The sequence below is a fragment of the Camelus bactrianus genome, chromosome 1 (genome assembly GCF_048773025.1).
Source record: "Camelus bactrianus isolate YW-2024 breed Bactrian camel chromosome 1, ASM4877302v1, whole genome shotgun sequence".
NCBI classification, from domain to species: Eukaryota; Metazoa; Chordata; class Mammalia; order Artiodactyla; family Camelidae; genus Camelus; species Camelus bactrianus.
In genome coordinates, this window is record NC_133539.1 from 116675200 (window position 1) to 116699576 (window position 24377).

The 24377-nt window shown below is 39.7% G+C and overlaps 1 protein-coding gene across 2 annotated transcripts; it reads left to right on the top strand.

Moving 5' to 3' along the window:
- Window positions 1-3397: 3397 nt before the first annotated feature.
- SGO1 (shugoshin 1) lies at window positions 3398-16593 on the top strand. 2 transcript variants are annotated; one of them, XM_074371738.1, is made up of 8 exons: window positions 3398-3577; window positions 5732-5880; window positions 5964-6160; window positions 9969-10045; window positions 11845-11903; window positions 12423-13238; window positions 15260-15449; window positions 15641-16593. In XM_074371738.1, exons 2-8 carry the CDS (start codon window positions 5739-5741, stop codon window positions 15756-15758), a joined length of 1599 nt encoding a protein of 532 aa, XP_074227839.1. In that variant the 5' UTR covers window positions 3398-3577; window positions 5732-5738; the 3' UTR covers window positions 15759-16593. The 2 variants fall into 2 exon arrangements, with proteins under 2 accessions (XP_074227839.1, XP_010957890.2); XM_010959588.3 differs by lacking the exon at window positions 3398-3577 and adding an exon at window positions 3595-3882.
- Window positions 16594-24377: the final 7784 nt, after the last annotated feature.

The window sequence follows — 24377 nt, forward strand, 5'->3', positions numbered from 1 at the left end:
AAATTATCAAAGGGCAAAAACAAACTTTTCTAATGTTAGAGACCGGGATTAAAGAAAAGTAAAAGAAAATTCTTGAAAAACAAGACTTACATTTCATGGTAAATTCTAATTCATTTAAGAAAAAAAACTTAAGATAGACATTTGCAAATAATTTGCCATTAACATTCCATTTAATGCTCAACTTGTCACCTAAGAAGTTTTATGAACAGTGTTTCAAGAACACAGTAAAGTAAGTAGATGGGATGACAGAATTCAAGCTAATAGTCTCCTCCTTCAACAAATAAAGCCACAAAGGATTACTGTGCCCTTTTGCCTTGTATTTATAATAATGATTTACATTCATGTGGTCTGTGATGGCTTTCTCATTATATTCAAGAAAGCAGCTAATTGCCTATTGACAACAGTTGTCCTTTAAAAAAAGAAAGATTAAAGCTTAGCAAAAATAAAATTGTTCAGACAAGATCTGATTTTAAAATTTCAAGAGGTAATTTGATCACCTCTGCTTTTATTTACTTGTGTATTAAATATACTATACTCCAACTTGAGGATATATTTTTAAAAGTTTTGTCCCCCCCCCAAAATTATTCCTAGTCACCAAATTTTCACTTACCTATGTCATTATGATTAAGCATTTGGTGGAAATCAAAATCAATACTACATAATGAGCTGTAATGGGAAAGAATCTGAAAAAATATATGTATGTATGTATATGGTGTAACTGAATCACTATGCTGTACACCTGAAACTCACATTGTAAACTGACTACACTTCAATAAAAAAAAAGAATCAAAAAAAAAAAAAAAAAACTACGTGTTGAAACAGGAATGTATGTAAAATTACACTAAAACTCTTATATGCCTACTGCTTAGTTTTAAAAAGACAAGAATTACCTATACCCAGATAATGCTCTCAGTTCACCTGGCAATAATTGCTATTATGTTCCCTTCTTTTAGATACAAAAAGGAAAGAAAATTAAAAGTTGACTACCACTAATTGGGCAAGAAAGGAAAAAGCAGCAATTTCTACAGATTAGTATTTTTTATTGAAATTTGCATTGAGAAAATTTTAGATTCTTGTGTAGTTGTAAGAAATTATACAGCAGTCCCTCGTACATTTTGGCCAGTTTACCCCAATGGTAACATTTAGCAAAACTGCAGGATAATATCACATCCAGGATGTTGACATTGATACAGTCCAACATTCTTAATGAGATTTCCTCAGTTTTCTTGTTCTACTCATCTGTTGAGTGCATGTGTGTGAGTGTATGTTGTTCTATCTTAAATAAATAAACCTAATTACCTCCACCCTCAACAAAAAATTTTTTTAAACTTCATAAAAATAAAATACAATATTTGAGTTAAAGTGTCGCTAATATCCAAGGGGACTTATTTGCTCCAAAGGGTCAATTCCAGTTTCTTAAAATTGGTAATAAAGAATCCCAGACTAGATTTTTTTAAGTCTTTAGGCTAAGAAGCATGAAAGTTCAGTGAGATTCAAAGTGAGTAGACAAGTTCAAAGATAAAATTGGTAAGACTTTTAAGACAGCAGCAGAGCATCAAACCAAATATGAAGCCCTTCTGAGTATGGGGCCCTGAGGACAAGGACAGTGTGTCACAGAAGCCATTTAGTGAGTACCCTGAACACTGTATGGCAATGGGGCAGCAAGAGACATGGATGGACACATATATTCCATGTGTCTCATCAGACTTCACTTACAATTCACAAGCTCAAAGATAAATTATTAAGCATTTCAAGATGGCAAGAGCAGAGCATGAAACCAAGTGCAGGGACTTTCTAAGCACAGGTCACATGTCCATGTGGCCAGCCCTGCTGTCACCATCCACTTCATACCCTCTGGCCTCAAGCCATAAGAGAACCTCTCTTCTTCCCTCTTAATGCTTCTGCACAGATGAGCCATGCTGCCTGGTGGCGGTAAACTGAGGACTCATGGAGAGGAGCTGGTGGGTGACACTTGGAAAATGCTGTTATTAGCTGGAGACAGCTGTTCTAATCTCTTCCACTTAAACCAGGAAGGTGGGAAATGAGGCCTAGTCTAGGGAGATGTAAATGTACCCTTTAAAAAAACAAAAAACAAAAAACTTCATAATAAATTGAATGCCTAAATTCAAATTCATGTGTCATTTATTCATTCTCTTATGGTCCCAGTGAATATTTATCGACTTACTTTAAAACGCTAAACAGACCTTGAAGATTTAACTATAAACAGGCAGATATAGTTCCTACCCTTCTGCATGGCCAAAAACAGCAGGAGGAATTGCAAGCAAATGAAAGCAAATTCAGAAGAGGTGGACCCAGGAATCATGGGGTTCTTTAAGGGCCAAACACTTAAAAGGAGCGTGAATTTCAGTCTTTTTTTTTTTAAATTCATAATACATTTCTTAACTGAGGTATAAATGATTTACAATGCTGTGTTAGTTTCAGGTGTATTAAACAAAGTGATTCAGATAAATGTATATATTCTTTTTCGGATTCTTTTCCATTATACATTATTACAAGATACTGAGTATAGTTCTCTGTGCTATACAGTGGGTCCTTGTTTATCTGCTTAGTATGTAGTAGTGCGCATCTGGAACTTCATTTTAAATGCAGAGGGAGCCATTTAAGAGCTTCCTATTCAATCATATTTGCTTTGTCAAACTCACTCTAAAAAACATCAGGGGGTGGAGTATGTAGTCAAGAGTAGGTACCGGTGCAGTTCATAGAACGAGACTGGATAGTTGCCTGGATTGGGGACGGTGAGGGAAATACTGGGATTTGGATTTGAAAAATACTTAGTAGAACTGACAAGACTAGGTGACTGACTGGACGTGGAAAATCCAAGGGAGAATAAAGAATCAATATGGAAGATTCCCCAGGTTTCTGGGCATGTAATGGGAGGGATGCTGGTGCCACTTCCCGAGGGTTAAAGAGCCAGAGCTAGCGGGGCAAAGAGAAAGAACCTGGAGCTGACTATTTCAGGTCTCGGCAACTTCCCTAAGAAAATCCCGTTAATCCAAAACCCGCCCCCTGTTTTGGCTGGAACAGCCCTTCAGCGGCTTCCGTGCTGCAAGTGGACTGGGCGGGCAGCCAACCAAGAAGATTCTTTTCACAAGAGGGAGCCCTTGCGCACAAGCTCGAAGGCTGCCAGCGGGCTGACTAAACACACAGGAAGTGTTTGAACGCCCCCAAATACTCCCCGCTTACAGGTGCTGGAGCGGCTCCACCCCGTAAAAACCACCGACTCACGGGTGAAGGGCGGCGGGCTTGACGCCGCCTGACAAATAGCCCCGCCCCTCAGAGGGCGGGGCGGATGCCCGGATGTGGAGTCTCCGTGAGAGTGCGTCACGTGAGGCGCCCGTCCGGGGGCGGCACCGTCGCGCCACGTGACCGCTCCGAGCCAGCCAATGGGAGAGCGCGGTGGAGAATTTCGAATGTGGCGGCGGCAGTCGGCGGGCGGCCAGACACGGTGCCTGCGAACCCGAGGCCCCGGAGGTCGGGGCGCGCACGGCCGGACTGCCTCGCGGAGCCTTGGGATGTGAGGAGGAGGGCGACAGCCGTGGCAGAAGCGGTGGCCGAGGTACGGTGGGGACGTCCCCGCGGGAGGCGGGTCTCCGACCCTCTTCCGGCGGCCCCTGCCCCTCCGCTCCGCTGTCTCGGAGAAAGAGGAGGCCGCAGGGTTCTCGGACGTGGAACCGGGGCGTCGTGACCCGCGTTCCCCTTCCCTCGGGTCTCTCTGTCGCGCTGAGTTCGGTGGCCAAAAGCTCAGGCTGCGGAGTCGACCCCCTCTGCTGAGCCGCCCGACCTGCGCTTTCCGCTGCTCCAGTTTTCTGCTAAGTGGGGACCCGCACCTCCCGCCTTGCGGACTTGTGTGACTTGTGATGTGTAAGTAAAGCGTTTGCGGTAGTTAAAAGCCAGGCTCGACGTGAGGGCACGCAAACCCGCAGCTGTTTTTTGTGCAGCGCGGTACCGTTGACGGCCTTTTCTTTTGCTGCTTCTCTTACCCCGGAGAAGCTGGCAGGGGCCATTGTCCTACCTGGCTGCCTCAGCACCAGGAATGTTGAAAGAATTATGACGGAGATCAAATATACTAGGTTCTTTTGAATCCAGACCCCTTCCCCTAATGCTGTACTGGTTGAGACTGCCATCCCGCGCTGTTTTCGTTTGTTCTCTCCGTCACACCCCCTTTTAACACCATCGACCTGGACTGGAATGAAACTTCTCATACGGCAGATTTCTTTTGTAGTTTTAATTTGATCGCATGTAATGACGAAAGTTTTTTTTTAGATAAGCTTTGCTTTTAAAATACCTTAACGAGGTTATAGCTCAAGTGGTAGAGTGCATGTTTAGCATGCAGGAGGTCCTGGATTCAATCCCCAGTACCTCCTCTAAAAATAAATAAAACCTAATTGCCTACCACCCTCGCCAAAATGAAACAATTAAATAACACAGTAACTAAATAAAATATTAAAAAATAAAATACCTTAACTAGACTAACTTGGTCAGTTACCTAATCTGTCTGGCTCTCAAACATCTCCAGGTTCGCACTCCAAAAACTTAATTGTGGTAGGATATTTTATGCAACCCCTTTAACGTTAGTGCTTTTTAAAAAAATGTTGTGCTTGCTCTACTGGAAACATCCCAGTATATATTGTATCTGTATCGGCAGAAAGAAAATATTTACGTGAAATCTGTAACATCTCTATTTAAGACCCCAGAGGAAAATAAGGAAGGCTTGGAGAAAGTTTTCAAGAAAATGTAAGGTTCAGGAAAATACTTGACTAACTTAGAGGAGATGAAGGTATCCTTTATAGTGAAAAACATGTATGTCAAGATTTTTTTTTTTTTTTTGCAGTTTTAAGATCTGCAAAGTACAATCTAACAGAAAAAGATGTTCATGAAAAGTAGTTTGACATGCTTAGTAGCAAAATACCCCACGTGTGATTTGCAGCATTGAAAGATTTAAGGATGCTTAGGTATTAATATACTCAATAGCATAGTCCACTGATGTGAGGTTTGGTACTTTGAACTGTATGTAGAATAGTACTTATACAGCGTCTTGTTTGCTGTACTCATGATTTACTGGGAGTTAGCTGCTCCGAGTTTAGAAATAATTTTGAGAAACTGGCATGTTCCTCTGCCCCAGTCCCTGCTTTTTCTAACTCAATGATTGCTAATAACAGCCTAGTAAAATTGTATATAGTGCTACATAGTATGACTAAACCTCTGAAGATCACCTGACTCTCTTGAGAGTGTGCCTATGTTAAGTAACTGGAAAGCAAAGCCCAGATACATGATTGCCTCTGAACTAACACTGTAAGCATAATAAACATTAAAAGTGGGCCGTAAGTATTGTCGTCAGAAACATAGTGAAAACATCAAATATATTAAGCATTTCCATAGTGCCTCATACATACTAAGCCCCCAATGAGTATCTGTTAAAGAATAATTAAGTGGCATATTACAGAGTCTTTGGGCTGGAAATCTGTATTTATTAAACCGTCCCTGTAAAGTACCCAAGGAGGATAAAATTATGCCAAAAATATTAATGAGATTTATAAGCTGCAAAGTCTAGGTAATGACCAGGTTAGCTGTCTACTTTGAGCTAATTCTACAGTTACTAAGTCTCTATTTAATCCACTTTTATGAACACTGTGTGTTTTCAATCATGTTTTATATTTGATGACATCATCTCGTAGGAAAATTAAATATTTTTATTGTTTTAAATTCCTAGGCAGAAGATGGCCAAGGAAAGATGCCTTAAAAAGTCCTTTCAAGATAGTCTTGAAGACATAAAGAAACGCATGAAGGAGAAAAGGAGTAAAAACTTGGCAGAGATTGGCAAACGGAAGTCTCTGATAGCCGCGCCAGGCCAGATCATCAGTAAGAGGCCTTGGTGTTGTCCTTTCCATCACTTTTTATGGTTACATTTAATAACTAACAAAACATTTTTTATCCTCTTTCAGCCAACACTTCTACACTGCTGAGAAACTACCAAGACAACAACAGAATGTTAGTCTTAGCTTTGGAAAATGAGAAGTGCAAAGTGAGAGAAGCCCAGGATATCATCTTACAGCTGCGGAGGGAGTGTTACTACCTCACGTGCGAGCTGTACACGTTGAGAGGAAAACTGACTTCACAAGGAGCGGAAGAACGTGCCCAGGTATTTTCATCACAAGGGCTGAAGTTCTTAGGAAAAAATGTTAAAGCCATGAGTTAGTAGTTTAGATCAATTGTGTTTTTTAAATTAATTATCGGCAGCTCTGTTATCAGTGACTTCATCGGCACATCTGTCGCCAGGGCACCAGCACAGTTGTTGTGTGTGGCCAGCTGGGAAGGTTTCCGGCAAGGAGGTGATGGAGGCTTGGACTTGCACAACTCACTTCTGAAAGCAGGCAGCAAGACAGGGTACAGAAGAAGCAGCTTAGCCTTTTGCACAGTTGGTCCCTTTGAGTGGTCAGTGAAGTGAGTCAAAGGCAGGGCAGCTAAGCTGAAGGTCTGAGAGCGGTAGTGGAAGCAAGACTGGTCCTGAAGTGCTATAGAGCTGAGAGCAGCTTTTGTTCCATCCAGTGGGGTTTTGTAATGACTGCCTTCTTGGGGAGATGGGAAGTATTTAAGTGCTTTGCAGAGAATCACTGTTACCTCCCAGTTTGCTAAATAAGGACAGCTCTCCATTAACCCCCAAACAAGGATATCCTGAACATTTTGCTATCCACATTTCAGTCTATTCTTTGTGTGTCCAGGGATGTCTAGACCAGCCAGCCAAACTATAATGGGCATGGAGATAGTTTAATTTACAGTCTTCTCTTTGTCTCGTTGCATGTAATCCCTGGGAGAGCAGTGATGAGCCAGGGTCCCCTCTCTCCTTTTCCCGGAAGCCACTGCCAGGGTCACTGCCTGGAGCAGAGGAAGGAAGAAGCAGTGGGGAGTGTCAGGCGTTACCTGGACAGTCTACTTCCTTCCTGGCTGTCCGTCTGTTCGCCACGCCAGTGCAGACCATTCGTTGTGTTGGCACCTAGGCCAGGAAAGGAAGCCAGAGCATAGTGATGAGGGAGAGGGTGTGGACTCGAGAAAGGAAATCAAGTCACCTCTCCATGGACAGGAGGAGTCGGTGAAAGACTTTTTGCTTCCGTGTAACTAAGGTGATCCCGTGCTGTTTCTCTGTATGATATACAGAATGCATGTATGTGTGTGGAGTCCCATATATAATACACACATGCCATATATACATATGTAATGTAGAGAATTGTCTATTAAGATTAGACGTGATTTTTTTTTTTAACTTCATGTGAAGGTCAGATTATTTTTAATTTCTTTTCCCCCTTCAGAATGTAATCTTTCCTAATTTTTTTTTCATTGTTTGGTCAACTAGTGAGGAAAAAAATTTCCCCAAAGACATTTGAATCTTCTCCCTTTTCACATTTTTGCTGAAATCACACAGAATAGTGTGACATGAGTACTCAATGAGATAATCAGAAAAACTGGTGAAAATATTCAGTTTTTGTCGGCATTTGGACATTTATCAATGATTTTTGAGTGTTGATTAAATAAAGTGTTAGTTGCTGGGTGAAAGCGTTCTTAGCATTTAAAACATCTAATTGTGTTTTCTGCTTCCTGTTGAGTGTGTCAAACAATCTCAACCATCATTCAGCAGTTGTGTGTCTGTGTTTATCAAGTCAATTTAGCAGTGATGGAAAAGCTTAAAATGCTTTAATAAGAAAAATGTTTTTCTTACCTACTAATAATTAACTTATAAGGATTAATCAGAATGTAACTTCTAATAGCCTTTTGTTCCCTTCATTTTATGATGGATCTTTTAAATAATTTTTGTATCACTCTATCATTAATTATTCTCCTTTATTTACCTTCAGTGATAGTAATAGTTTTAGAACATTAGCTATATTGATTCTAAATTTAAAACTTTTAACAGCATTAAATATCTAGTTGTTTTGTCTCTGTTGAACAGTACTAACCTATTTCTAATGTCTACATAGTATATGTGCATCAAATTTCAAAAAGCAACTGAACTGAATTAGAATGGCTTTTAAGGAATTAGACTGCACCTCTGGTCTTCCTAGCACAGCTCCACATGTCTGCCCGTGTCTACACTGAGTACCCGTCCTTCCTCTGGCTCTGTTGGCAGAGGTGTCCCTGCTTCCGTCGAAAGCCAACCCTCCCCTTGTGCACTAGGTTCCCTCCTCTCATCTCCTCTAGGACTTTGCTCCTGGGAGTCTGCACCTGCTTCCAAGATGTATCTCCCTCTGCTGAATCATTCTCGCTGCTACAGATGCACTTCAGTGGCTCTCACCTTAGGAGGAGAAAATAAACGCATCCTCTCCTGCTCCCAGTCCCCTCTGTCTCCCCAGTCTCTGCTTCCATTCACAGCGGAACGTTGCCAGAGAGAACAGTGGACTTCCTGTCTTCACGTCTCCACTTCCATTTGGACTCACTCTTATCAGGCTTTTTTCCCTACCATTCTGTTGTCACTGTGTGTCAAGGTCCCCAAAACCTCCATGTTACCACTTTCCGTGGTCACATCTCTTTCTTGTTGGCCTTGAAGTACTTTATAACACAGGGATTACTCTACTCAAAATAATTTGATCTCTTAGCTTTCTCACCATCTTACTCTCTTGTTTAGCTTTCTGGCTGTTCATGTCCCTCTGTTTTACTCACGTCTTTGCTTGTAACCGTCAATTGTTCTAGACCCATCTTATTCTCTCCCATAGATTTAAATATTGTTTGCCTGCTAGTGACTTCCAAATTTGTAGCACAAGATACACACACACACACACACACACACACACACACACACACACACACACACACACACACACAGTTACTACCTGATATATCCACTTACGTATTTATAAAGGATCTCAAGCATACTTTGTACAAAGCGCAGCTTCATTTTCCACCTCCCAAGGATATTGCATACTTCTGCTTCCTAAGTTTTAAATCAACTCAACAAAACAACCTACGCATTTACTCAAGACTCAAGTCGTTATTTGTTTTGTTTTGTTTTTTTTGGAGGGGGCAGGTAATTAGATTTTTTTTTTTTTAATGGAGATACTGGGTTTGGACCCAGGACCTCGTGCATGCTAAGCACACACTCTACCACTGAGCTATACCCCCACCCCCATTTACTCAAGTCAGAACAGTCAGAGGCTCCCCTCTCCCTTCTTGTCCCTACCTCCCCCCCACCCTACCCTACCCTGACCCCGTCAGTGCGAGCACACTCTGTTATCTCAAAACCTGCTGGGCCCCCTCACCACAGCCCTAGCCTTCCCGTGCAAGCTAGTATTATGTCTTGCTGGATTTACTGTGATGATTTCCTAACTCCTCCTGCCCTTGACTCCTTGCAGTCCGTGTTTCACACAGTGGCCAGACCAATCTTTCTAAAACTTAGATCATTTTACTTCCCTACTTAACATTTAAGTGACTCCCCATCACACTTAGTCTAAAACCCAAACTCACGGTTCTCAAGGCCCTGCATTATCTGGCCTCTGTGTGCCCACCCCCTACTGTGCTTTTCACCGACTGTGTTCTGACCCCAGTGGCCTTTCTTTTCTAAATGCAGCAAGGTTTCCCCTACATCATGACTTTTGTATGTGCTGTTTCCACTGCTTCCTCCTCCCCCTGCTCTTTCAATGGCTGGTTCTTTGCATTCTTCAGAATTCTGGATGAGAGCCCCCCCTCCCACATCAGTTACTCGCGGTCATTTCACCGGAGTATTTCCTTCATTGCATTTATCACTATAACTTTCCTTTCTCTTTACCGTGTTCTCTCCCTGCACTAGAGTGGAAGCTTTAAGAGGGTGGTCCTTAATCTGTTTCTAGCTGTGGACTCAGTTCCTGGAACAGTCTCTGGCACCACAGTAGACTGTCAGTAAGCATTTATTGTTGAGTAAATGAATACTCCATTATGAATATTTCAGCCGTACCAGTGTTTTCTCTGTTTTAACACATTAACAGGACCAGAAAGTATGTCCCTCTGGAATGGACTGCAGTAGTGACACCAACTCCGGGGATCTGCTTGTGGAGGATTCACCGTTAGTATCAAATTCATTATCAAGATTATTAATACCAAGAAATATTTAATTCTGTGATCCATTTATGAAAGGAAATTAGCATCATACTGACCCTTATATTTGGAGTCTGAGTTGTAAGAATGTATTTCAGAAAACTTGGTATGTTGAAATTCTGTTCTATAAAGCCAAGCCAAAGCTTTCTAATATTTAGTTACTTTTTTGATGTCTAGAAGTGAGAAGTTTCTCTCGAGTTTTTGAACTACTCCTTTTGATTATGTTTTTCTGGTATCATGTCTTTATTCTAAGGAGGGTTGGTTATTCAAATGATGGTGTTTTGCCAGTACTACAAATAGTTTGATTTAGAAAAGAAATCTAATAAAATACCATATTTAACACAGCTGTCACTTTGGCTAATCCAACTGATTCTTAAATACCATCAGACCCCAAACACCCTCTTCTCTTCTAGGATTAAGCACACTTTATTTGTTTGCTTATGAATTATTGAAATATAATTACATACAGTAAAATGCACAAATCTTAGGTACACAGTTCGGTGAGTTGGACTAATGTACACTCCTGTGATCCAAAACCTGAGTTAAGACACAGACTTAAGATACTACCCTCACTCTGGCCCGGGGTTTCTTAGTCTTAGCACTGCCGACATTTGCGGCCAGATCATTCTTTGTTGTGGGCACTGTTCTAAGCATTGTGGGATATTGCCAGCATCCTTGGCCACTACCCACTAGATGCCAGTAGCACCCTGCCTCCCACAGCTATGAGAATCAAAAGTGCCCCCAGACATCGCCAGGTATCCCCTGGGTGGGGGGAGGTTAACAGTCCCCAGGTGAGAGCTGCTGCCGTAAACCGTTCCCTCAAGTCCCTTTCAAGTCTGTGCCCCTCTCCTTGCAGAAGTAATCACTAATACGACTTATGTCCCCACATTAGTTTTTTATTTTTTTGTGTTTGTTTGTTGGGGGGTGGGGTGATTAGGTTTATTTATTTTTAGAGGAGGTACCGGGGATTGAACCCAGGACCTCATACATGCTAAGCACGTGCTCTACCACTGAGCTATCCTCTACCCCCTCCACATTAGTTTTAATCATGAATAGTTTTTAAACTGTTGAATGTTAAGATCTGATGAAATATTTATGTCATGACCAAAAAGTAAAATGAGGTAATTGAGTTTTTAGAGGATTTCTGAAATTGTTATTAGTTGGTTACCATAACTCTGTTACCTACACTTGTACTTAAGTTTTGATGTCCAGAGGGAAATTCTGTACAGAACATAAAGAATAAAATGATAATTAGAATGAAACAGCCATATTAAAGCATAAATAATGGAAATTTCTTGTTCCATGAACCAAAGGGAGACAAGATTTTTGAAGAAAGTGAACATTCAGAGGAGTCAGTAGTTAAGCACCATAAAAGTATGCATTACCAGAAAAAATCACAGCTCAGGTAATGATAAAGCAGGCTCCTAAAGAATAATCACATCGAATTTCTTTAATATGTTTTATGGACCAATCTGATTGGCTGTTTCTCCAGCTAAATGAAATTACAAGTTACAGCATGTTTTCAGGAGGAACTGTCCAGTGGGGTATGTTAGTTCCTCCAGTGAGAGTTGAGTGTCAGCCGTAACAAATCAGCCTCCATGTATTCAGGATAGGTGTTTTTGGTTTCTTTTGATAACAGAGCATACGTACTGATTTAGAAGGGAATTATGATACTAAAGAAAAGGAAGAAACTTGATTTGTAGAAAATCTTAAAATTTGTTTTTATTGCATAATTGTTAAATAAATTTTTTATTGGTATTTTCCAAGGCAAGTTCCTCTTCAGGAAGCTGACTTTCCAGGACAAGGAGAATCATCCCAAATAGAAGGTGATTCAAATGAAAATCTAAAAATATTGTTAAGGTCAAGATAAGATATTTGAGAACAAGTAACATAATTAAATTTCTCTAAGTCTGATTTTGTTACCTTTTTAAATCTGCTTGTCTGGTATTCTGCTCAAAGCAAATATCTGTTTATTTATACAGAATGTAAGAGTTTTAAAATACATCCATTTATTTTGCCAAATGTATAATCAGGAACCTTGGCTATAAGGATGCCTGTAGTTTACTGAACCTACTGTGTGTCAGGCTCTGTGTTAGGCACTTTATTTACATCATCTTACTAAACTCTCATAACAGCCTTGGAGTACAGGCACGGCCCCATTCTATATAAACTCAAAGGAGTGAGGAAAGGTTAAGTTCCCAGATTTGTATTTACTTACAGTAAACGTGGGGAAACTACAGAATGACTTTCAATTTTTCCATTTTTAGTTTTGAATTCTGAGATTCTTGAAATTAAAATTTCCATAAAGTAAAACTATTTTTCTCATTTGTTTTTTAAATTATCAGAGCAAATACCTACTGTTTCCCAAGACAGACTGGGATTTGATTTGGATTCAGGTGAAGAGAAGTCAGCTGACAGTGTCTTACCTAGAACTGTGTCTCTCCGTCGCAGTCTGAAGAAACCTGTTAATAATCTATGTGAGTTCAGTAGCTTGGATGATTTTGGAATCAGTCATTTGTCAGAGCAGTCTTTTGAACTGAAAAGAATTAGATGTGTACACCCACCAGGAAACATGCACATACCTGAAAATGTAGAACAGAATGTTTATCGATGGAACAAGGATCAAATTAACTTACCATCAAAGCAGATTCACCCAGGACACTTTACTGAAACAAAAGAGGACATTTTACAGGACAAATCTGAACAAACTGAAAACAAGCACAGAGACGCACTAGGAGGAAAAAGAAAAGAGAGAAAAAAAGCTAACAGAAGGAGGAAATCAAAACCTGTATCAAAATATAAGGGGAGCAAAAGTGAAGATAAAAAAAACGTTTCCAAAAAAAAGTTGGGTAAATCTGTCACCTGCAAGGATGCTTACAATTTTAATTTGGAAGAGGGTGTTCATCTTACTCCTTTCCGACAAAAAACGAGCGAAGATTCTAAAAGAGAAGAAAACAGCAATGAATCTGAAGCGAGCATCTGTGAATCCAGCAGCTCCGGTGATGATTCTGACGACCTCTATTTGCCCACGTGCAGGAGCCGTCAGGATCTCACCAGTGAGTCACATAAGAGTCCAGTCACCCGGCCTCGATCTAAAAGAGCACTGAAACATAGCGGTGAGGAGGAGACAGCGGGCTCTGAGCCAACAAAAACTCCTAGTAGTAAGTGATCTACTTGTTTGCTTGCGTTTTTAATGTTTATGATAAATGATCACTCCTGGTATTATGTACTATACTTGCCATCTGTTTCTCTGGGGGAGGTTAGAGACTTACCATCTGTCTCTTTGGAGGAAATTACAGTCTGATTAAATAGTGGGGGATAGAGGGGTGGGTGGAAATCACAGTTGTGTTGCTTTGACCTGCTTTAAGCTAATTTAAATCCTCTTTAAGAACAAATACTACTTGTTTTGGAGAAAACATTTTTACTTTCAGTAAATGAAGCCTTCCAAGGTGAGGAAAAAACTTTGGTGGTATTGGGTTGAATTAAAATATCTATTATACATTCCCATGAAACATCCCCTTGAAAATGAAATCAAACTTGAATCCAGTGACCCGTAACTTTAATGGCCTTGTTTGGTATTCAACAGGACCGTGATTTAACGTAACTTTCTGTTTAGTGAAGGCTGACTAATAAGACCAAGAAAGACTTTCCCTCAATTGATGGACTTAGGATTCTTTTGTAAGGTATTTGTAAGACATGCAAAAACTGTGGCTTAGAAAATCTCGCTTTGATTAGTTAGATCAAAAAATAGGCGTGGTTCAAATGCTGATGATACAGCCTGCACCTGCCCACAGATTCTCATCTGGGACTTTTCCTTATGGTGCTAAAGCTAACATAAATGGGTTGTATCATCCTCAAAATATTGTGATGCTGGTTCATTTGGTCCTCAGAACAACTTTGTGAAGTGTCCGTGATGCCATGCTTGTTTTGTTTATAAGGAAAACTAAGGCCGAAAAAAGTTAAATGACTTTCCAAGGTCAACCAGTTAGGTGATGGTATCATGCAAATATCTTTTTGAAAAATGTGCTGTAATGATGTTACAGTAAATCAAACAAGAGTGGCAAAATGTTGATAATTATTGAAGCAGGGTGGCTGGAGGTTCATTACACTGTTGTCTCCATTTTTGTGTATACTTGAAATTTTTCATAGTAAGTTTTTAAAAGGAAAAAAAAATACACTCTAAAATAGTGTTGTTCAGAGTTTGGTCCTCAGACCATCAGTATCAACATTACTTTGAAAACTTCTTAGAAAAACAATCTCAGACCGTACCCTACATTCTTGAATCAGAATCTGCATCTTTTTAACAGATTCCGCCAGAAGATTTATATATGCATTGAAGTGTTAGAAGCGTTGTTCCAGAACATAGCAACTGATCTGATTGTTGTTTAACCATGTTTTCCAAACTGAAAGTTGGAATAATTAGTGTAGTACAATATGCTTATGTGGGGACAAGAAAGACAGAGTATTTGAAACCCAGATAACCCTGGAGAATGGTTACTAAGTATAAAGTCATTTTATGGTTCCAGTGTAGTTTTTCTTGGGAAATGATTTGCTTTTTAAAGCAATTTTCAGAGATTGTCTTGCAGTGTTCTTACTGTGTACTGGGTACCTGTCTCCCAATATAGATGTGGCTCCCAGGTAGAATAATTTGGATGTTTATGATAGAAAAAACCATTGGAATCTTTTTAACCTACTAGCTTTACTGGAGGGAACCCCTTTTCTCCTGGTTTACGCAGAGACTATGATTTCAAATTTTCACTTATTTAGTAAATGAGTTCAAGTGGCTTTTTAAGACCATATGAAGCCATCTGATGATAAACTTTGGAATTGAAATAGAGGCCTGATGATTCTGAAGAGCAAAGTGTGACTAAATGAAATTGCAGAGTTTAAACTAATTCTTTGTGCCCAGGCTATCCCAGGAGAATTGTAATTTCTCTTTAATTTTTAAGAATTTTAAGTTTCAGTAAACTGTTACTTTTAGTCAGTTCTTCACATCCACAGTAATTAATATTGTCTAGGATGAAAAAGTGATGAACAAGTGTTTAAAAATCTATATTATAAAATGCTGGATTGTGTATACATTTAGGATGTGTAATTGCATACAGTTTTAATTCCTGTGTTTTTTTGTTTTTTGGTTTTTGGTTTTTTTTGCAACCATATTCAATACAAGTTGTTCTTGTAGGTGCACTACCTGAGACTCGCCGGTCACCTCATTTTAGCCTGAAGGATATCACAAATGTCCCCTTGTATCCTGCAGTGAAAGCCAGAAAACTTTCTCTTTCTCCAAAAAAGAATATAGAAAGCCCACCAGTGTCTCTGCGCAAGCGCAGGTGCACAGCCATTGTGAACTATAAGGAACCCACGCTCGCCTCGTAAGTATCTGACTTTTAATGTTACGTGTGGGGGGAGTAAGGTTGTGAGTCTTACTTGAAATACACCATTTTGATGAAAAACTGAAGTAGGAATATTCACAATGGCATTCTTTCCAATAACTTTATACTGAAGAGTAAGTTAATATTGGGAAGCTTATAATTAGGCCTAAGGGTTCTTTTCACCCTTACAGGAAACTGAGAAGAGGAGACCCTTTTACAGATTTGTGTTTCCTGAATTCGCCTATTTTCAAGCAGAAAAGGGATTCCAGACGCAGTTCAAAAAAAAAAAGTACGAAGCAGATACAATGAACCATTTGTTGGATGCTGTTTAAATTCATCCTACACCCCCTTCTATGGCGCCACAAGAGAATCTGTAAGATAGCGTTCAAGTGGGTGGAACTCTTTCCGTAGAGTAATCTCTTGACAAGACTCTTCAATCATGAACATTTCTTCAGAACTGTACATCAGATGTGATTTTTTTTCCTTCAGCCTTTAATAAGTTTGGTGTTTTTTTCCTTTTAAAGATAAATAATTGGACTTAAGCATTATAATAGTTTAGAATTCTTACACTGCCTAAAACTGTATTTTAGTCAAAATGTATCTTAGACCAACATTTGGAAATTAATAATGTTCATTCAAATTAAGATGTTTTAATTATAAGGCATCTTTATTTTTTCCCTTAAGTGGGTAATACTATAATTGAATGAATGATTTTTGAAGACAGGCTGAGAATCTTTTGACACTTCCCTATGTAATATTTGAATAAGATAAACCCTTGGCATTCACAGTAGGATACAGCCGTTGTATTTGACTTTTCAGATAAAACGTGTAAATCATGATTAGAGAGTCAATGTTTCTCAGGCTCAGGGACCAGGTAAGTGACTAGCTCTGAACCGCCAGCTCTCCGTGTACTTGGTGCCTCAGCAAAACCACAAATGATGATGTCCTGGCCTTTCAGGATGGCGCCTCATTTGGTCAGAAATCCCAGATGTGGAATGTGTAAATGCCAAGGACTCTTTCGTGTTTTTGGTGAACTAGTAAGAGGGAATTAGTTTGGTTCTGAGAGTTTGAAGCCTGTACTTGTATATTCCTCTTTAAACTTTAGTTACTCATTTTTAAAGAGCAATAAAATTTGTATAAGATATTGCTTGTGTTTTCCATCTGTTCTTTAAACATTAGAGGTGGAATCCCTCTGGTTGTGGAGGTCTTGACTCTGAGTCTTCACTGGTCTCACCCCTCGTGGACGTTTCTCTCCTGGACCTTGGTTTTCCCTGCAGTCACCGCCCCAGCACACCCCCTCCTCATACTTTTCCTCCTCCCACTGCTCACTGTGCAATCTCCAGGTCCACGATCAACTCGTCTTATTTCACTGGTGACTCTTCCAACCCGGACCTCCCACTTTCTTGGTTGCGTCTGCACGTCTTCCTGCATTCCTTAGCAGCCGTCATCCTTTCCATCAGCCAGAATTTGGCTCTCCGTGATGGAGTCACTGATGCATACATCCTGCCTTCCCATCGTAGTCTCTTATTTTTCCAGTTTGTTCAACCACTCCCCTTACACCTGTTCTTTAAATTCATGGACGTTCTAGAATGGCTATCTTAATTAAGATTAAATACAATTTAAAGTTTAATTTCTCAGTCACAATTGCTACATTTCAAGCGCTCAATAGCCACACATGGCTGGTGGTTACCACGCTGGGGACAACGCGTACAGAGAACGTTTCTGTCACCGCAGACAGTTCTATTGGGCAATTTTGCTCTAGGCCCACAGCGTGCAACCTACAGTCTGCAGGCTAGACTCAGCTGTTCGCCTGCTTTTGTGCGGTCTGCAAGCTAAAAATGGTTTTTAGGTTCTTCAACACTTGCTGTTGATTTTGATGATAGAAAACACTAGCTCCAAACCCCAATGGAGTGCTTACATAATGTCCTTGATTTCGCCCCTTAGCCTACAAAGCCTAAAATACTTACTCTCCAACCCTTTGCCAAAAAAGTTTGCCAACTCCCGCTCTAGACCATTGACTGCCTTTACTTTTACTTTATAGATTTTCCTTTGTGACATTTTTGGATCTAGCTTTGATACTCACTTTCCCTTCTGTCCAGAATCAATTACTTTTCTAAACTTGGTGGTTTTGTACTATTATAATTTTGTACTTTTAATATTTCATTGTTCTTGTAATATTTATCCATATACAGTTCATTGTTTTGCATTTTAACATTTTACATGAATATTATGTTGTACGTCTCTTTTTTGCAACTGACTTTTTAGGCTCAACATTGTTTTCTTAGGTTTATCCACGTTGGCAGATGTAGATTATTTTCATCCATGCTCAGTATTTTGTAAATAAACCAGACTTATTCTTTTGAGAAACAAACTTGCTTCCACTTTTTCATTGTTACATATTAGTGCTGCAGGTAATATTCTCCATTCCTTTATGCATGTGAATAAGTCTCCATGAAGTTACTACCTGGACGTAGGATTGCTCTGTAAGTGGTTGTTATCAATTCTGCTGATACAAGGAGTATATCATTTTCCTAACAGTTTTTAAAATTTAAATACATTATTTCTTAATTTTTATTGAAGTATAGTTGATTTACAATGTTCTGTGGGTTCAGGTATGTACCAAAGTGATTCAGTTTTATATATGTGTGTGTGTGTATATATATGTGTGTGTGTATATTCTTTTTCAGATTGTTTTCCATTGTAGGTTATTACAGGATGTGGATTATACTTCCCTGTGCTATGCGGTAGGTCCTTGTTGTTCATCTATTTTATATACAGTAATGTGTATCTGTTAATCCCTAATTTATCCTTATTTATCCCTCCCCATCTCCTTTCTCCTTTGGTAACCCAATTTGTTTTCTATGACTACAAGTCTATTTTCGATTTGTATATAAGTACATTTGTATCTTTTTTTTTTTGTTCCACATATAAATGATACATGATATTTGTCTTTCTCTTATTTAACTTAGTATGATCTCTAGGTACATTTGTGTTGCTGCAAATGGCAGGGTATTCTGTTTTATGACTTAGTAATATTCCTCTGTGTATAATATAACACTTTTTTTTTAATTGACGCTTGGTCAGTTTACAATGTTGTGTCAATTCCTGGTGTACAGCGCAGTTCTTCAGTCATACATGAATATACATACATTCATTTTCATATTCTTTTTCACCATAAGCTACTACAAGGTATTGAATATATTTCCCTGTGCTATACAGTATAAACTTGTTTATTTTATATATACCAGTCAGTATCTGCAGATCTCGAACTTCCAGTTTATCCCTTCCCACCCCCCTTTCCCCTGGCAACCACAAGTTTGTATTCTATGTCTATGAGTCAGTTTCTATTTTATATTTATGTTCATTTGCCCTATTTTTTAGATTCCACATATAAGTGATATCATATGGTAGTTTCCTTCTCTGGCTTCACTTAGAATGACATTCTCTGGGGCCATCCATGTTGCTGAAAATAGCATTATTTTATCATTTTTTATGGCCAAGTAGTATTCTGTTGTATAAATATACCAAAGCTTCTTCATCCAGTCATTTCTGTCAATGGACATTTAGGCTGTTTCCATGTCTTGGCTATTGTAAATAGTGCTGCTATGAACATTGGGGTGCACGTGTCTTTTTGAATTAGGGTTCCCGCTGGATATATGCCCAGGAGTGGGATTGCTGGGTCAAAAGGTAAGTCTGTTTTTAGTCTTTTGAGGAATCTCCATACTCTTTCCCACAAGGGCTGCACCAAACTGCATTCCCACAAGCAGTGAAGGAGGGTTCCCTTTTCTCCACAGCCTCTCCAGCATTTATCATTTGTGGGCTTTTGAATGATGGCCATTCTGACTGGTGTGAGGTGATACCTCATAGTTTTGATTTGCATTTCTCTGATAATTAGTGATACTGAGCATTTTTTCATAGGCCTTTTGGTCATTCGTATGTCTTCATCAGAGAATTGCTTGTTTAGGTCTTCTGTCCATTTTTGGATTGGGTTATTCATTTTTTTTTTCTTATTAAATTGTATGAGCTGTGTATATATTCTGGAAATCAAGCCCTTGTCAGTTTCATCTTTTGCAAATATTTTCTCCCATTCCATAGGTTGTCATTTTGCTTATGGTTTCCTTTGCTGTGCAAAAGTTTGTAAGTTTAATTAGGTCCCATTTGTTAATTTTTGCTTTTGTTTCTATTGCCTGGGTAGACTGCCCTAGGAGAACATTGCTAAGATTTATGTCAGAGAATGTTTTGCCTACAGTTTCTTCTAGGAGATTTATGGTGTCCAGTCTTACGTTTGAGTTTTTCAGCCATTTTGAGTTTATTTTTCTGTATGGTGTGGGTGTGTTCTACCATCACTGATTTACATGCAGCTGTCCAGCTTTCCCAACACCACTTGTCAAAGATATTTTCTTTCTCCATTGCATATTCTTGCCTCCTTTGTCAAAGATTAATTGACTGCAGGTGGGCCAGTTTATTTCTGGGCTCTATTCTGTCCCATTGATCCACATGACTGTTTTTGTACCAGTTCCACACTGTTTTTTGATTACTATAGCTTTGTAGTATTGTCTGACATCTGGGACGGTTATGTCTCCAGTTTTGTTCTTCAGTATTGCTTTGGCAGTTCTGGGTCTTTTGTTATTCCATATAAATTTTAGGATTATTTGTTCTAATTCTGTGAAAAATGTCCTGGGTGTATTAATAGGGATTGCATTAAATCTGTAGATTGCTTTGGGTAGTATAGCCATTTTAACAATATTAATTTCTTCTAATCCAAAAGCATGGGTATCTTTCCATTTCTTATTTCCATTATCAGTGTTTTACAGCTCTCAGCATGTAAGTCTTTCACCTCCTTGGTCAGGTTTATTCATAATTTTTTTTTGATGTGATTTTAAAAGTGATTGTTTAATTTCCTTTTCTGATATTTGTTAGTGTAAAGAAATTCAGTAGATTTCTGTATGTTAGTCTTGTATCAGCTCTAGTAGTTTTTGCATGGAATCTTAAGGGTTTTCTATATATAGAATAATGTTATCTGTATACAGTGATAATTCTACTTCTTCCTTTCTAATTTGGATCCCTTTTCTTTTTCTTGTCTGATTGCTATGGCTAGGACTGCTAACACTATGTTGAACAAATGGTGAGAGTTGGTGAGAATGGGCATCCTTGTCTTGTTCCAGATTTTAGGGGGAAGGCTTTACACTTTTTACCATTAAGTATTTTGGCTGTGAGTTTGTCGTAATAGCTTTTATAATGTTGAGATATGTTCTCTGTACACCCATTTTGGTAATAGTTTATCATGAATGGATTTGTCTGCATCTGTTGAGATAATCATGTGGCTTTTGTCCTTTTGTGGCTGTGGTGTATCACATTGATTGATTTGCCTATGTTGAACCATCCTTGTGTCCCTGGGATGAATCCAACTTGATCATAGTGTATGATCTTTTTTATGTGTTTTTTGATTTGATTTGCTCATGTTTTGTGGAGGTTTTTGTATCTGTATTCATTAAAGATATTGGCCTGTACTTTTCTTTTTTGGTAGCATCATTATCTGGTTTTGATATCAGGGTGATGGTGTCTTCATGGAATGAGTTTAGGAGTGTTCCCTCCTTTTCAATCTTTTGGAAGAGTTTGAGAAGGATTGATTGGTATAAGTTCTTTTTATGTTTGGTAGAATGTCCCAATGAAGCCATCCCTGCCCTGGACTTTTGTTTGCAAGGAGTTTTTTTTTTTTTAATTATAGATTCTGTTTCACTTCTAGTGATCAGTCTGTTCAAATTATCTATTTATTCTTGATTCAGCTTTGGTGGACCATATTTTATAGGCACTTGTCCATTTCTTCTAGGTTGTCCAATTTGTTGGCATATAATTGTTCATAGTGTTCTCTTATGGTGTTTTGTATTTCTGTAGTGTTGGTTGCAATTCCTCCTCTTTCGTTTCGTATTTTATTTGGGTCCTCTCTCTTTTCTTGGTGAACCTGGCCAGAGGTTTGTCAATTTTGTTTACTCTTTCAAAAAAGCCCAGCTCTTGGTTTGATTGGCTTTTTCTTTTTTTTTTTTTAATCTGTCTTTTATTTCCTTTCTGATCTTTATTATTTCCTTCCTTCTGCTGGCTTTAGGTTTTGTTTGTTCTTCTTTTTCTAATTCTTTTAGATGGTAGGTTTGGTTGTTTAGTTGAGATTTTTCTTATTTTTTGAGGAAGCCCTGTATTTCTTTGAACCTCCCTCTTAGGACTACTTTTGCTACATCTCAGATTTTATGTTGGTTGTTTTTACTGTCATTTGTCCCAGGTGTTTTTAAATTTCCTTTTTGATTTCATCATTGACCCACTGGTATTTTAGTAGCATGTTGTTTAGTCTCCATGCAGTCATTTTGTAGTTGTTATTGTTTTTCTTGTTTCTCTTTCCGTGGTTGATTTCTAGTTTCATGCCATTGAAGTCAGAAATGATGCTTGAAATAATTTCTATCCTCGTAAATTTGTTGAGGCTTGTTTTATGTCCAAGTATGTGGTCTATCCTAGAGAATGTTCCACGGGCACTTGAATGTATATTCTGGGTTTTTTGGATGTAACGTTCTGAAGGCTCACGTTTTGGGATGGGGACTGCATGGATCCTCTGCGCAGTTTCTCTCCTTTCTGCCCATGCAAAGCGGCTGCTACACTCTCCTCTGAGCCTCTGAAGCTCCCTTTCTGTCCCAGCTGGGCTCCCTGCAGGTGAAGGGGCTTCCCAGGGTCAGGGAACTTTTCCTGTTTCTCTGCTCCTCCCCTGAGGTGCAGGTCTCGTCCTGATATTTTTCCCCTCGCTTTTGGTCCTACTTGGCCACCTGGAGAGTCATCTTGTAGCTTTGCTTGTGTTAGATATTCTGCCAGAGTTCAGCAGGTGTTCTTTGAGAACTGTTCCTTAGGCAGATGTGTTTTTGATGTATTTGTGGGAGGAGAAGCACTCCTTGCCCTTGTATTCTGCCATCTTGAACCCCTTCCAACAAGTACCTTTTTAATTTAACTTGTATGTGGAATGAAGCCACCCTTTGTGCCACCTCTGCAAGCTCCACGTCCCACTGTAGCTCCCTTGACACTTGTAATTGCTTATCGAATGTCTGACCGGCTCAGGAATATGTCATCACAACGTTGTTCGTTTTGTACCTGCACACCCCCTAGGTTTCAGCGGCTCTCCTGGGCCTACTATTAAAGCACAGCCTCCTTAGCAAGGTGTCTGCTGACCCATCCAACCTGCAAGGTGTGACCCTCCCCACAGCACATCAGCAGCCATCACCCCAACTTCACGTTAATGTCACCTCTGAATTCACAGACATTACCTCGTCACCTGGTTTCCATTCCATCTCCAGTAATTGACTTTAGTCTTCAGTGCTGGCAACTCACCTTTGTAGCCTTATCATTTTATACATGAGAGACGCTCAAGAAATGTGGAGTGAAATAAGAATTCATAGTGTAAAAGGAATTGGAACTACAGTTAATATCTGGATACTTTATGCAACGCACTAGGACAGTTACTGTAGCTGTAGATGTGCTTGGTGTCGCACAGAGTTTAAGAACGCTGACTCATAATCAAGAATCCTGGCATGTGACTTCTTAGGAAAACTGCCTCTCTGTACCACAGTGTTTTCATTAAATTGTTGCCAGGATTTAATGACAATATACTTAAGTAAAATGCTTAGAGAAGAGTGACTGACACCTAGTCAGTGCTTGATAAGTGGTAGATTCTTGAGCAAGGACATTGCTTGATTATATGAATCCAAGTAGCAGCCACAGATTGACTTATCCGCACGGAACTCTGCTAGTTCAAACCTGCTTAGTACCTGTGCAGAATTTTTAAATTTCACATTCTATTAAAAATACTTAAAAACTGTTTTAGGTAAAAGGCCTTTCTAATTCATAAATGTGTAGTAGTAAATATTCTATAATGTTTCACACAGATTTTGAAACATCTGCATAAATATTATTTAAACATTCTCACTACAGCTTTGAGCCAAAATGTGTGTGTCTGACAAGGGAATAGACACAGTGAGGTGAACTGGCTTCCCAAGGAGTGTACACTGTCCTTCATCCAGAAAGGGTGCTAAGAAGGAGCATTTGTGCAAGAAGGTATGTGTAATAAAAAAGAGTGAAAAGACATGACGTGAAAACCACAAAGTTGTCTTTTCACTCTTCTAGTGAAAACAACCAGTGCTGAGCCATCAAAAGCTACTATTTTTATAAAGATTTCTGACTGAGGATAGAAATGGGGTGGGGTGGGAGGGAGACGTGGCCTCCACCCCCACTGAAAGACACCCACCAGCCGCTGCCTGCTGCCTGCTGCCTGCTCCCGTGGGAGGGACTCACCTCACTGATGAGTTAGGTAAGGAGCTGGCCTACATGTTCTGCTCCTTCTCCTGTGCCTCTTTGGGGTGGGCCTGCCTCCCGAGAGCTCCGCTGCCCTCGGCCGTGCGCTAGGCTTCGTGGCAAAGGCCCTGCCTTTGGAGGGGGGACCCAGGGGTGCAGAGCTGCTGGCAGCTGGCAAGTCAAGTCAGTCGCATCCTGGGGTTCAGCGTTAGGAAGCCCACTTTCCAGATCCGTCAGTCACATTCTCCAATACCCGTTCTATTGCTAATAAGGGTATTTTGTCCATCGTGTGCCTTCCTCTTTTGACTTCTTAGCTGGCTCAGAATTGAGAAAGGAAGAGGGATGCTCCTGAGTGGGTACACACCCACCTAACAGGACAGAATCCTTTCCTACACTCAGCACTGTGAGTAACACCGGGAGCTCACACGGGAGATGTCTGAACATCAGCTGTATGTTCAGGTCTCCCCTCCTCCCTCTGTTTCAGACGCACAGTATCTGAGGTGGGGGTGGGGGTAGGAAGCTCAGTTTCTAAAACCCGTTTAAGACTTCTTTAGCTGAATTTTTTTTCTTTGTTTAGTGAGTGACAACTGGCAAGACGCAGTGGAC